At 34.1% G+C, this 14,035-nt stretch overlaps 1 protein-coding gene across 1 annotated transcript in view; it reads right to left on the reverse strand.

The window, feature by feature from the left end:
• The window catches only part of LOC121214094 (trifunctional UDP-glucose 4,6-dehydratase/UDP-4-keto-6-deoxy-D-glucose 3,5-epimerase/UDP-4-keto-L-rhamnose-reductase RHM1-like), an 11,423-nt gene extending 9,079 nt beyond the window's left edge, over nt 1-2,344 (reverse strand). The window contains exons 1-5 of the mRNA XM_041087847.1: nt 2,253-2,344; nt 1,132-1,228; nt 448-534; nt 279-366; nt 52-179 (exon numbers count right to left, since the gene is read on the reverse strand). Of these exons, the coding sequence (XP_040943781.1) occupies nt 52-179; nt 279-366; nt 448-534; nt 1,132-1,228; nt 2,253-2,344 (492 nt within the window). The remainder of the gene's footprint in view (nt 1-51; nt 180-278; nt 367-447; nt 535-1,131; nt 1,229-2,252) is intronic.
• Nucleotides 2,345-14,035: the final 11,691 nt, after the last annotated feature.

Here is a 14,035-nt window from a genome sequence, read left to right on the forward strand (position 1 = left end):
AAAACATATTCAAATAGAAAAACAAAATTATATGAGGTGAACAGAAGTTACCTTTGTAACACCAACAGGTCTAACCTCAACCGATCGACTCCCTTGAACAACATCAACAGATGCATTAGAAATTGGCCGGTCCAGATGCTGCAGCATATCTCTAGCCTGAAGTCTTCCAAATTCAACATCTACAGACAAAATAACATGAAAGGAAACACAAGGAAGGTTCAGACAAGCAGGGTTGGTATCAATCAAGAGAAAACTCAAAAATCAAACAGACCAAGTACCTGCATACTTGTAATTCCATACGAGCGATGTAGTGCGGATCTCAAACTCTGATCTTGGTGTTCTTTCAGTGAAATACTCAAAAACATGCTGCCATCATGCCATCAGCATCATTAGGCAAATCAGGAAAGACAGATTGGATGAAGAGTACATCAATTACAATCTTGTTACCTTCAGACTATCAACCCATTCCATGTTCAAGTGTTCTGGCATGGTTGTCATCCAGTCACCCTTTGTATGGCGTAGAAACATCCATTTCTGCGGCCAACCACATGTCATACTCCGCAAAGTTCTGTGAGAGCAATCAGGTGGTTTTGATAGAGGACAAAATAGGATAGAGCAGAAAGAAAGAAATTCCAAGCGTACCTTATCCAAGACTTCACTTTTGCTCCCACTAAGGACAACTATAGTCTTTTATCATTACAGAGAGCTGTTAAGTGTTCTTTTAATTCCGGGTGCAAATTAGGATTCTTTTCTCTGATTTGATCACTTCTTCCAGAAGTATCCACAGGTTCGGTTAATGTTGAATTAAAACCCTGAGTTTTGGGCCATCCCCAAGATGAGGTCAACAAGGGAAGCATTAATGACATTAATAGTATGCCTCCAGGAAAAGATTGCAAGGGAAAAAGAAAATCAAAGAGCTAGCAATCACATTAGCAAACATAGATGGCAATGGTCAATTATGTAAAAATGTTAACTTGCCTTTAGTTGATACAAAACAATCATAAGCCCGTTGGCTTGATGTGTATCTTATACTTGCAGGCCTTGGATAAAGCTTTTACTTGCTGAGGGGCATTTTAAAAAACATAAGAGATTATAGGTCAAACAATCATACCAGTATCAATAATCTATTGCCAGACGCAAGTAACGTTCCACTGCATCATTCTGTGGAAGCTCAGGAGGCTCTTTGCTTGTCCTTAGCTGTGCTTCAACAACAGTATCGTTCAGTTCACTGCAAAGTATTTACAGGAAACTCAAATCTCAGTGAATCCCGGCATGACATGGTTAGCATTTAGCAGAACATGGACACGTTAATTTTAATGAGGAAAAGACATTACATTTCTATTTCATTTCTTTAATCATTGGAAAGAAATGTACTGATCTTAAAGAGTGAACAGAAGGAATTAGTACCAATAATCTCTACCATTTACATACTTGTTAAGGCACCTAAGCTAAAAGCAAATGGCCAAGGAATAGAGATCAACTTGGCAATACCAAACTTCAAAATCAGATAATTGGGGCAACACCACATCTTTGCCCTTGTGAGCAAGTCAAATTGACATTCAAAAAAATGGGCTGACATGTGAACGCCTAATACAAGACAACAAGTGACTTTGTCCAACTTAACTGAAGGTTGATTGGAAAGGGAAATGTAATAACATCAGTACTAATGGGAAACTGAGTGCCTTTAAAAGAAAATTATATATATGACATACCAAGATAATATCTTGTCATCTACGTTTTTGATAGATGAAATAAGCAGACCTGAGAATTTAGTTTCCTATGTGACTGAGGCAAAAATCAATTATGCCTGGCTAACTAATTAGAAAATAGATTACTACTTTTGATAATGTACATCAATGCAACAAAAGCAGGAAGGTTGACCATGGCCAAACCAGATAACTTCTGTATGAAGTTGGAAAGGCATAGTGCAAAGCTTAACAAATGCAGTAAAATTTCAAAATTTACATGCACTTGAACAATGTAAGAAAATCATAATGTGTCTCTTTCACATTCACGTAAATCTTTAAAAGAAAAGGCTATGTTTTCAACTGTAAAATTCTCCGTTGCCAGATTAATGAACCTCAGCCTGAATTTAGCAGAATATATTTCAACACTAAAACCATGTTGAAACTGAAATAGAACTAGTTGGCCTATAGAGGAAAATTTGCCTAGCCTATATGATGAACATGTTCTAGAGAGTTCAGAACAGCCAGAAGATATATTCAAAATTGCAGACAAATATTGTTGCGTACCTTACAAACATTTCAGCCCATTCTTGAGCAGTATGCTTTGTCACATGATGGAAATTGTGTTGATGTCGCTTCTCCCTTTCTTCAGCCGACATGTTCAAAGCCTGGGCAATAGAAGCGCCACTTCAGTGATATTCCAAGGATTTACTAGAATTGCTCCAGCACCCAGAGATTGTGCAGCACCAGCAAACTGCAAGATACATCAAGGATATCAAGGTTAGAAAGAACTACTTTCACTAACTTGAGTACAGCACTTCAGTATTTTGAGAGCAAGAATTTTGATTAACCTTAAGTCTTCAATATAGCATGAAAATCAAGTACAGCAAAACTAGTATCGTTCAACCCAAAAACATGCAATGAATACTTTTAAGTAGTAAGTAATTACTTCACTGAGAATGAGGACCCCTTTCTTTGCTTCTTGGCAAGCAACAAACTCATAACTGACAAGGTTCATGCCATCCCTTAAAGATGTGACAAGTGCTACATCTGAAGAGAAAAGGTCATCATTATTAAATACACAATCCACAACTAAAAACAGTATAATAAAATTTTGGTGCTAAGAACCATATCCTGGAATCAATCATAACCAAAAAGCTATTGTCATATGGGCCTTGCGAGAAGCGAAAAGCAATATTCTAAAGTGGATTTCACTAATTCCCTAAGACTGATAAATATTTAAAAGACATTGAGGATACAATTCATCAAGATTGCTAATTCTGTGATAACAATCAATTGACATTCCAGGTTACAACGATGCAACTTCATAATAAAGTCTCTATTGTACAGCTTATTGGACTTCTCCAGATATTATTCTTTAGAGAACAACGTCAGCCTTTCCTCAGAACTATCCAAATTAGTTTCAAGTTCCAAAAAAGTTGCAGATGTCATATGATTCTTCAATGTGCCAAAACACAATAAAAAAGTTGATTGTGATGCACAGAAAAAACCAATGAACCAGTTATGCTTTCCCTAGAATATTTACTTGCAAGAAGTGAACCAGGGCCTTTGTTTGTGTCTAAGTACTAACTGTAATTGCAACTACAACAGACGACCAAATCAATCAACATCTGAATCCATAGAGAACAAATCGAAAAGCAAAAGTAGAAGATAAATACTAATTTAAAATTGTTTAGTGGTAAAACAATTACGAATCAACCAAATAAAGTAATAAACTGAAGAAGAAAATAAATTGAAGATAAAAAGAAAAACAATTCAACAAGTACCGGTAACAGCATATAATGCACATAGTGCGTGAAAGTCAAGTGAACGATCCTGTAAAGTGAAAAAAGTACATAGAAAAATTCCCGTTATTAAAATCCATGAAAGCAAACAAAAACTTAAAATAATGATCTCTCTTCCTTGCACAGTCCAAAGTCCAAACTTCAAATGCTGGTAGAACCAAAGATGAAACCAAGAAACCTATGATTATAAACGGTTCAATTATAACAAATTAAGGAACATTCAGGATAAGACAAATAATACACAACCTGAAATTCGACCTATTATAATTCATTTTAGACAATATATCACTCTCCATACATGAATATTTCTCATCCTAGTCTAGCAAGTTCATGAAAGTAAAAGTTTTTAATATCTCAGAGTCTCCACAAAAAGGTGAGTACTTCCTTTTCATTTAAAACTTCAGTCAATTTAGGGTATCTATCTTCCTAAGGCACACTACCTCATGGTAAACTTTTACAAACTTTGCGAGGGAAGAGTAGAGAGAAATAGAGAAAAAAACTCAGTGTTTCTGAGTTCTTCAGTAGAGGATTCAGATGTGAAATACCACCCAAAAATCCATTTTAGTAATGGTTTGAATTTGGGCATACTGTTAATTCTGGGGAAAAACCATTATGATAAATTTCAACTCTACTTAATTTCAAAACAAGAAAAGGATAATTGTTTCTTCTACTCTACTCTCTCTTCCATTCAATGTCCAACAGAAATGGCTACTCTTTTAACATTTTTCTGCAAGATGTTCCATATTTATCTCCCACCAGACTAAAAGAATGATAATAAGATAAAAGATAAAAAGATAAATGCTAGAATGCCAAGATGACAGGCAACAGAAATCCTGCAGGCAAAGAGTTCAAACCAAAGTTTCATGAGCTAGCAGATAAATACAAGTAAAGAAAAAAAACACAGGCATGAAATTATTAGGATGCCAAAGACAAACCAGGTGATGTATTGGTACTGCAGTCAGTGATCCAAATCGACCATTAATTCGCCCAACAATTTCATGAACTTGGCTTGTAAGTTCTGGTCTGTGAACAATAATAAGTAAAATTAAGAATTACATTCAGCCAAACACATTAATCAGGATTTTTCACATAATTTCATTATTTATAAAAATAACTATACTAAAGTTAAAAATAATATGACCAAATTGAGCATGCATGATGAACCAAGGAATCTGTAAGAAAAGTTGACAACATTATCATCCTGCCTTTGCATTTACTACCAGAGTCGGTAATAAAACATATCAAATTCCTTTTCATTGGACAAAAGAAACTCAAGAAAGGTTTCTGAGGGCGTGGTAACTGTAAAAAGAAGAATGTTAATTATCTTCAACTTTGGTCAGGAAGCAAAACATATTTCAGGAGAGCAATTGAGGAATTAGAATAGCATATTTATAGTCAAACCTCAACTCTTACACCATTTCCTGGTTCAGACTTCAAGTCAGGTTGGTTTGTTATTCAGAAAACAAAATCCTTTATAAACTAATTGATATTTTTAACATATTTGGGCATGCAATTGATAATACATATTGAGTATAGCAAGTGAACTAAAATTTCAAGCTCATGTTGTATCCTGCACTTTCCTCTTTAAAGCTTCTAATTGCTAATTGATAGCCTGATCTAACTTGCTCAGTCACAACATCTAGAGGCTCTTTATGCCCAACGACAGTAAATACACCATTGCCAATACCAAAACAGATTTAAGGTTAAAAAATCTACACAATTGCTGCCCAAGATGGAACTCAAGTATATTAAAAACTAACAATAACACATCTTTCTTGTAAAGGAAAACTAACTCCAGAAATATGCTATACCTGGCAAACACATAAACAGTATTAGAGCACATATCTACAAACAAGAGAAACAAAGAAGCATACATTCAGGAACATCAGTTCTTGTTGGCACTGCAATTTGAAGCAAAACCACTTTATCACGCCAGTTAGGATTTTCCTCAAGGAACTTTTCAAATGCCAGTATCTTTTGGGGAATTCCTTTAATCATATCAAGACGATCAACACCAAGCATTACCTGCCAAGTTAGGACAGTTAATAATAAGCACACAGAGCAACAAATAAAATAATACCACAGCAATATAAGGCCACAAAAATTATATTAGAAAACCAAAAAGAGAAGATATAGAAGAGAGAAATATTCTTTCTACATGGATTTACAAACATGTATAATAAACTGGCAAACACTTCTACATTATACTGCTTTGAAAGGTGAAATAGAAATAAAAAGGAAAAAAGGAAAAAGAAAATTTCAATCTAAAAGGGATAAATAGCTGAAATTGAGCTGGCTGTTAAGGTGCTATACCCCATCTGTTAAATATTGGGTTTCCTAGTCTTATAAAGTCTCTCCACTTAATGCCAACTGTTTTTACGTTAGATGCTTAACAAGTATACATCCTAGTATTAACATTAAAATATTATAAACTATGCATACATATCTACATGTCTATATAATCAGTTTGTGTATATATATTCCATAGTAATTCAAACATGGCATGACTAGAAATCAGGGTAGAATTTTTTTATTAACACTGAAAATAGTTTTGGTCAAAACAATTGCACAATATGTTGATCACACTTACAAAACCAGAAATCACAGATTTCAAATTTAGCAACAAACAAGCAGATAAAGAAATTAAAGTTATAAGAATGTCATAAGGTAAATAAAGCATCTACCTTTCGGCCAGAAAACCTTTCTTTCAATTCTTTGATGTGTTCCTGGACCTGAGGAACCAGAAGTGCGTTTTGGAACCGTAGAGAGTCTATCCCAATAGGAAACTGATGTCTCAAGCAATTAAAGAACCAAAAGACGAGTATAAGCATAATTTGCAATTAGTTTGAGGAAAAATGTTTAAACTAATATTCCTAGTGCAGCATATAAACAACAAGCTAGAAGAATAAAGGCATAGGAGAAGTCAAGTGAAAAAAAAGGAAATAAAGGAATCAAACATACCGCGCAACACGGGTCAGCCTCCCTTGATCCTCGACTCCTTCAGGTGTCCCCTCAATTCCAAGAATTCGAAGTACAGCACTAACAAAAATGTCTGCATAGTCATAGGTATGAAAACTGGAACGCATACAACAAAATGAAAACCAATGGTTTATCTGCACATTAGGCAAATAGTTATAGAAGTCTAAGAAACACACTCTCAGAGGTGATCCAATCATAGGGAATGAACCACTTCAAAGTGATAAAACCATGAGACCTATTAGAATCAAATGCAATCCATCTTTAATACAAAACATCTATACAAATAAGGATTTTTGTTTTTATTTTGCCAACTTTGCTTAATAGTAAGCTTTATAAAAATTTGAGGAAACACACTCTCAGAGCTGATCTAATAATAGGTGTGATAAAATCATGAGACCTATTAGAATCAAATGCAACACATCTTAAATACAAACATATACACAATAACGATTTTTTTTGTTTTTATTTTGCCGACTTTTCTTCACTAATAAGCATCACTTCCCTGTAGATTTTTCAGAAAGCTTAACTGCAAGAGGTCATGCAATTCCTAAAACCACATAATCCTGCTTGTTTAAACTAGCACATGTTAGTTACGATAAGTGAAATTAAACAAATTTCTGGACCAGCTAAACTTCAATAATCTGCAGATTAAAATAATTAAATTAACAAGGCAGAGAAAATGTCAGTGTGATAATTGCCAATAGAAATGTCCACCATTCACAACCAAATTGTAAAACAATGAACCTTGCATAAGTACAAGAATACCAACAGCAAAAATTAGAGGGGTAAATAGGCTAAGAGGAAAAGTTTAACTAGCTATACTATGCATATCCCAGATTTCACCAATTGAGATAGACTGATAACTTATGTTTGAAAAGAAAAATATATCAATCATGTTAAAGATGAAGTGCAATAAGTCAGCAAAAATGCCAGCAGAAACCTACCCAACCAAGTCAGCAGCAAGAACTGAACGCAAAAGCTCAGATCTGGATGGCAGTGTCCTATGAATTTCAGAAGAAGAATGGTGTATGTAGAAACCAACCAACTTTCATATTATTGTTGTGGTTCTTCAAGGCATTCGGGGAAGATACATTAGGTGGTTAATCATGGCACAGACAACATCCCCCTCTTCATAGTTGCATATTTACGACATCAGCAAACATTTGATTGGCTTTCTTGTATGCAGCAAACTGGGACTGGAAACTTTCTTGTAGTAGCAAGGCGGTCTTCTTGAGGAAGTCCAAGGTAGTGAAATAGAGGCCACAATATATTATTGCAATAACCATTGTAGTACTGATGGAACAATCTCTTCATCCAAGGAATACTGGGATTACACCACTGGCATGATAAGTGCCTTCAATCTAAATTGCCTATATAACATATAATCAGATTGCATTCCAGAAAGGAGTGTTTCAAAAGCAGCCTAAATACCTTTTTCAGCTAAAGCTTTAGTAAGTGCCTTCTGTCCAATCTCATCCGAACATCACACCAGCCCATCCACTGCCCCAACTGTATCTTTTTGTATTATTGGCCACTAGTCTTGAGGAGTTTGCCTTTTTGCCATGATCTTATTACCAGCGGCCTACACTACAAATCGTCTGGCCTCCACTTGTCTTTCGCATCCCTCAGTCGTGCCCTTGCAACTGCAGCGTCTTCAAGTATTTTCACAAAAGCAGCCCTAAGTTGTCACCTTCTCTAAACGTGGCCATTTCAGATACTTCAGCCCCTTACGAATATCAATCACTTCATCTAAATGGGAATTTGTTGCTTTTCCTTTGCTCCCTTAGCTCTCTATCAGCAAAAGGCGTTCCGTGCGAGTTGGTATATGCGGCGAATTACCGTTGTACTTGTTTCCAGGCATACGCTCAATCTAGAAACCAACCACCAATACCAATTTTATAAGCTTCTCAGAATAATTTTATGTCCTGCATTTTTGTTTTAGTAAATTAAGCGTATTATATTCAGCAGCATAATTCTGAGAAAGCTCTGGCATCTTACTAAGATTACGTACTGTAAAAACACGACGACGGTCAATGATTTTGTACAAATAGTTACTTAAGATTTCCATTGTCTTTAAAAACTTGTTACTGCCTAAATTTCTTCCCAAAAAGAATCAAACAAAAGGACAGAAAATATGAAAAGATAACAAATAAAATGGGATCCACTGAATTTGATGAAAAAAATGGGGATCTACCCATGAATTTTTATAATAATTCAAGCCCAAGATTTCTTTCGGAACCAAAATCCACTATGTATAAAAATCGCATAGGAAAAAGAAGCAAGAATGACACATTTAGCAGAGCCGAACTATAGAGAATATAAAATCACGCGGTATGTAGTTCCCTTCATTTTTCAAGATTCCGCAACAACCTATCATCCAGGTTAAAAATCCAACCATTGCACGCAAAAAATTAAAAGAATCTTTTTTAGTTAAAACATTGGAAGCTTATTAAACTCGAAGAATCTATCTTAAGTCTTAACCAGTTTAAAATAGCAAAAAGTAGTGAAAAAAAAAAGAAAAAAAAATTCCCACCTTTGAGACCAAATCCTAAAAACCAAACAACCCAATATTTCCTATAAGAAAAGTTAACCTGCTTACGCTTTGCTACAATACATGAACTTCTGTACTAAAACTGAAGCACCAAAGGATTAGATAAGAAAGGTAAAGAAATGAAACAGAAAGAAATTCCAGAGTCTAGTTGTGGGTGGGAGAGAGTTATCATAGCAGGACAAAAAGTAAGGAAGGAACACATTCTTGTGAAATCTTTATATGGCACTTAAAGCCCGCCATGCAGCTGCAGGTGACACAAGAAAGAACATAAGATCGTGTAGAAAAGGGAAAGAAAAAGTTTTACCAACAAAAAACCAGAAAATACGTAGTTTAGTAAAATATAATCAAACTGGAAGACTCAAGAATTGGGACATTAGTCAAGTAATTAATAGTGTTAAATGATCATTTACTAAAAAATCTATACGAAAGCACTTAGGAAAGATTGCTTTCTACACGTTCTCCGTGGGTCGACTCAGGAAGGCACATGAGCATTTTCCAGGTTTATCGGGTATTTGAACAGATTGCTAAAGAAATCTGAACGCTTCAATATAATTTAATTATTTTGGTTTTTTTAGTAAAAAATATTGTTCTTTTATTCCCATGAAGGTATTTTTTTTTTTAATAAAATAAAACAATCAAATCTTTTACTTATTATATTAATAATTAAGCTGTCTATTCTAAAACAACAACGAAAAAAAGTAAAACCAATGTTTTACCCTTCAAAAAAGGAAACAAAAGTTTGTATTAAGTCCTCTGCTGATTTGTCAAAAGGTTCCAGATATCAATGTACTACCTTGAAACTATGGCATTCTCTAGAACGTAAAATAGAGAGAAAACAAGAGCCGTCACCATTATATATACACACTAATGTGACAAGTACGTAACTGTTTGGAGAAGCTGTGAAATGGAAGAAAGTGACTAAACAATAGTTTAAAAACTAATAAAGCTGATAAGAAAATAGATGAAGTAATAATATGGACACTTAATTTTTCAGAAGTTGCATGCAAAATAAACATGAAGTGTGCCAAAAGTCCTATCATTACAGCTCGTTTCCAACCCAAAAATTTGGCTTTTTTGTACGAGCTATTATTAGTAGAGTATGTATTTGGCACACTAGGACATAAATTTTTTTATTTCACAAACAATATAAAAAAATTGATGTGTATTTTAAAAAAAACTAATTTACCATTTCCCTATAAAGATATTTGTTTAGTGTTTAAAAAACTCCCTATCAAATATTTTTCCACAAATCAACTAATCTCTATTATTAATTTTCAATGAAACTGATTATAAAGAAACAAATGGTTGATATCAAGTTGTCCCTTAATCCATTTTAATTGACCAAAGAAAGAAGTAATAATAAACAAAATGCAAAATGCTGTGCAATGCAACAATTAATCAACATTTAGAGACAAGTCAAATATCTTTTTTTTCTTTACATCTATGGGAGAAAATCTAAGGGGCGTGGTAACTGCTAAGGTCCAACTTTTGCTCTAAGAAAAGAAACCAGTAAATCAAAATCTTAGTAAAATTAGGTATACTCTTACTAAAATAGGTGTAAAATCTTGTAATAGTGTCAACAATACGAATATGTACACGCGGAAAGATTTCAATTTATTAATATTTAAAAGGAAAAGAAGATAAATCAATGTTATAATTAACGAGGACTGTTATTTTTAAAAATGTTTTTTTTATCTCCTAATTTACATATAAAGGAATACAAAATAAACAATAAAATTAGGATTAACTTAAATGATCATACAAGTTAGAAAGAAGACATCTTGGAGGATACTTGAGTCCCTTCTTGTAGTTTAAATACGAGAAAGAGAGATTCCAATAGAAGAGGTGACCACTGATAGTGTAGTGTGTGAACCTCACAGTGTGGAATCGGAGGATGAACTACAAACTCTAATGGAAAAGCATTTCATAAAATTATTTATGCTAATAATAAAATATTTGATTGAATTAGTCACATAACTCAGAGAAAAGACTAACAAATTAACTTTTTCAAAAACAACTTATCTTTCTGTATTTTTATAAATATCTTTCATAACTACCCATCTTATCTCCTACTCCTCTCATTTCCTTTAAAAATTTACTTTCTATTTTAATTTATTTTTAAATATAACATTTTTAATAAATATTATTACTTTAAAAAAAACCTTCTTTTATTTTATCCACAAAATGACTGATGAATTCTAATATACTTAAGAGGCATATACGACGTGGTTTAAGCCACTAAATAGTGACAAAAACATTGACCAGTTCAATCCCCATATACTTCCTTCCCTCGTTAAAACCAAAAGAAGAAAGCATGTATGGCTCGAGCAGCATTCTAGGCATGAAAAAGGGGTCATACATGACAATCATGATTTGTTTCAATTTTGACAAACTTATTGTCTTCATTATATTCAACACATCAAATCCCTCTTCACCTTAAAAAAAACACATAAACGTTTCTGCATATAATTTAATAATGCTTTTCACATTAGATCTATAAACAATTTAGGGCCCGTACTAGGAATCTCCAAATGTGTTTTAGCTAAAATTTCCTATTACTTTTAACTTTATTAAAAATTCATTTCACCAACTTTTCTAGTCTAATTTCTACCCGTTTTCTTGAATTACTTTACCTTTTGTTTTGGAGAATATTATCTTTAGCATTTTATTATAAGGTTTCTACTTTATATTTTAACATATATTGTATTTTTAGTGCCCTGTACAAATTTAGAATTCTACTGATTATATAATATAATTTAGTCCTTTGTACCTTTATCGTGCAAAGGATAATAAGTAAATGCGCATAGAGAGACCAGCAACTGGACCACGCTAGCATGCGCATTTTATAACTAGTCCAGATAAAAGTAGTTTTTAGGGGAATATACATTTTACACTTTTTTCTAGTAACATTTCTGTTACTTATGAGACCAGTTATCTCATTCGTTGACAGTAAAATTGTCAACTTTTACAAACAGAATTAATAGAATCACGTATATCCTTATATTGTAATAATAAATTAAAGAAATTTGTGACAATCTTTAATAGGTGAATTAAATAAATGCACAGACAGAGCCACTAGACCTGGCAACTCAAAAGCGCATTTAATAACATGTTTTCCCCTCTATTTTCCTCTCTATTTCGAACTGAAAAACATCAGCATGGAAATAAGCAACTAGAAGTGCGACAATAATCTTCTTTAGTGTTTTCTTCAATGCAATTCCTATTCACTAATTTATAGAAAATATTATGCGACTAAATGCACTCTAATTTATATTCTCTTATATGTTTTAATAGTAATAATACCAACTAAACTAAACCTAAATCAATCTCCTTGATTAATTTTTGGGTAATTTTGAGTAGACCAAAGAATAAAAGCACTAAGCAATGTCGATTGCGATGACATGTCAACCCCTGCTCTGTTGAGTGGGGGGGGTGGGGCTACTTGTACTCTTTGAGTGGTGCAGCCAGCAACCTTTAACTGCTGGCACAAGAAAAGGCAAATTTTTGCCTGTGGGAGAACAACCAAATGGGGCAACCATTTCCCTATTTTCCTAGTGGGGAATTCTGAATGAACAGACATTTTCCACCTTGGGACATTGACGCAACTCAAGAACGGACATGTTTTTTTACGTAAAGCACCGAAGAGATAAGCCAAAATGCTTGGTCTACACGTATTCCTAATCCGATTCCTTGAAAGAAAACTTGAATGACAATGGCTTTAGCCATATTAACAGATAGTACATATTAGGAATCTCCTTGGTACCTAACCTGATGATCGAAAATGATTTGCCACCACTTGTATAGTATGATTAGAAAGACTATATACCTAACCCGGTTACACGCTCTGCATATTGCAAGCAAACTTTCTAAAAGTCAAACAATGAAAGATTCCAAAGCATAAAATTGTTGCTCAGCTAGATTACAATCACCAAAAGCAATTCAATAATTCGTTGATTACCAGAGTTAAGCAATAGCAATCAAAGAAAAGAAAAAGATAAACTGAGACAGTAAAGACGTGCGTCAATGAAATCAGTAAAATGGAAAACATAAGCAATCGGTGCTAGAAAATGTCGGAAATTAATGGTACAGATAGGTAAGTAAATGCCGCTACTACGGTCTAAGAGGAAATGAGGAAGAACTGCATGGACTTGCTACAGGGGAAGGTTGCAACTTTTGGACTTCAAAAAAGAAATAATGAGCAAACAGAAATATACTTTTTAAATATAATTTGAATTATGACTATCGTCCAAATAAAAAAGCGAAGAAAGGAAAGACAGATACCGGAAAAGAACCATAATACAAGTGACTAAATCGATGAAAGGGAGGAAAGGGAAATGAGCGAAGACCAGAAATTGACAGAAAGGACTTGCATGCTGGTTTGTTCTTTTTCTGTGCTAAACGAAGGCAAGTGGGCGGTGGTATTATGCTTGTGGTCAGAGATAAAAAGAAAGATATTGGGGATCCTAGAGCGTGAGTGCCCGTGAAAAGATACACTAGTAGCCACTCGCCAGGGAATTTCAGTGAAGGCATAAATTTGTTACTCGTTCACGAAAGGTTGGTACCACAATTTGTGGGTCCCGTAAAAATTTAAGTCACAGATTTCTTGCCTGGGATGGGGTTGGGACCTTGGCTGGCCGAATCGCCTGATAGATGATACTAACCATCCAGTCTGGCAAACACTTTCGTGGAGCAAAAATGACCTCATAGGCCATACCCATGTCAAAATACTTAAAAAGATCTCTGAAATATATGTTGAGCCTAAGAAAATATTCAATGTCCAGGAACTGCCTCGCAAAACGTTAAAATGAGCTTTCAGCTCAAGCCAAATAAGGCCACTATGCAAGGTACTATAAAATTTCAGAGTTTTTTTTATGAAAAATGGAAAAAACACTACTCTGCTTCTGAAATCTTCATGATTTCTTCTTCTCTGGATAAGATCTGTTGATCTAACATAACACCATACAAAAACATTCAACCCACTAATAAGAAGGTAAGTTACAAAGGCTTTACCATCA

The sequence above is a fragment of the Gossypium hirsutum genome, chromosome D01 (genome assembly GCF_007990345.1).
Source record: "Gossypium hirsutum isolate 1008001.06 chromosome D01, Gossypium_hirsutum_v2.1, whole genome shotgun sequence".
NCBI lineage: Eukaryota > Viridiplantae > Streptophyta > Magnoliopsida > Malvales > Malvaceae > Gossypium > Gossypium hirsutum.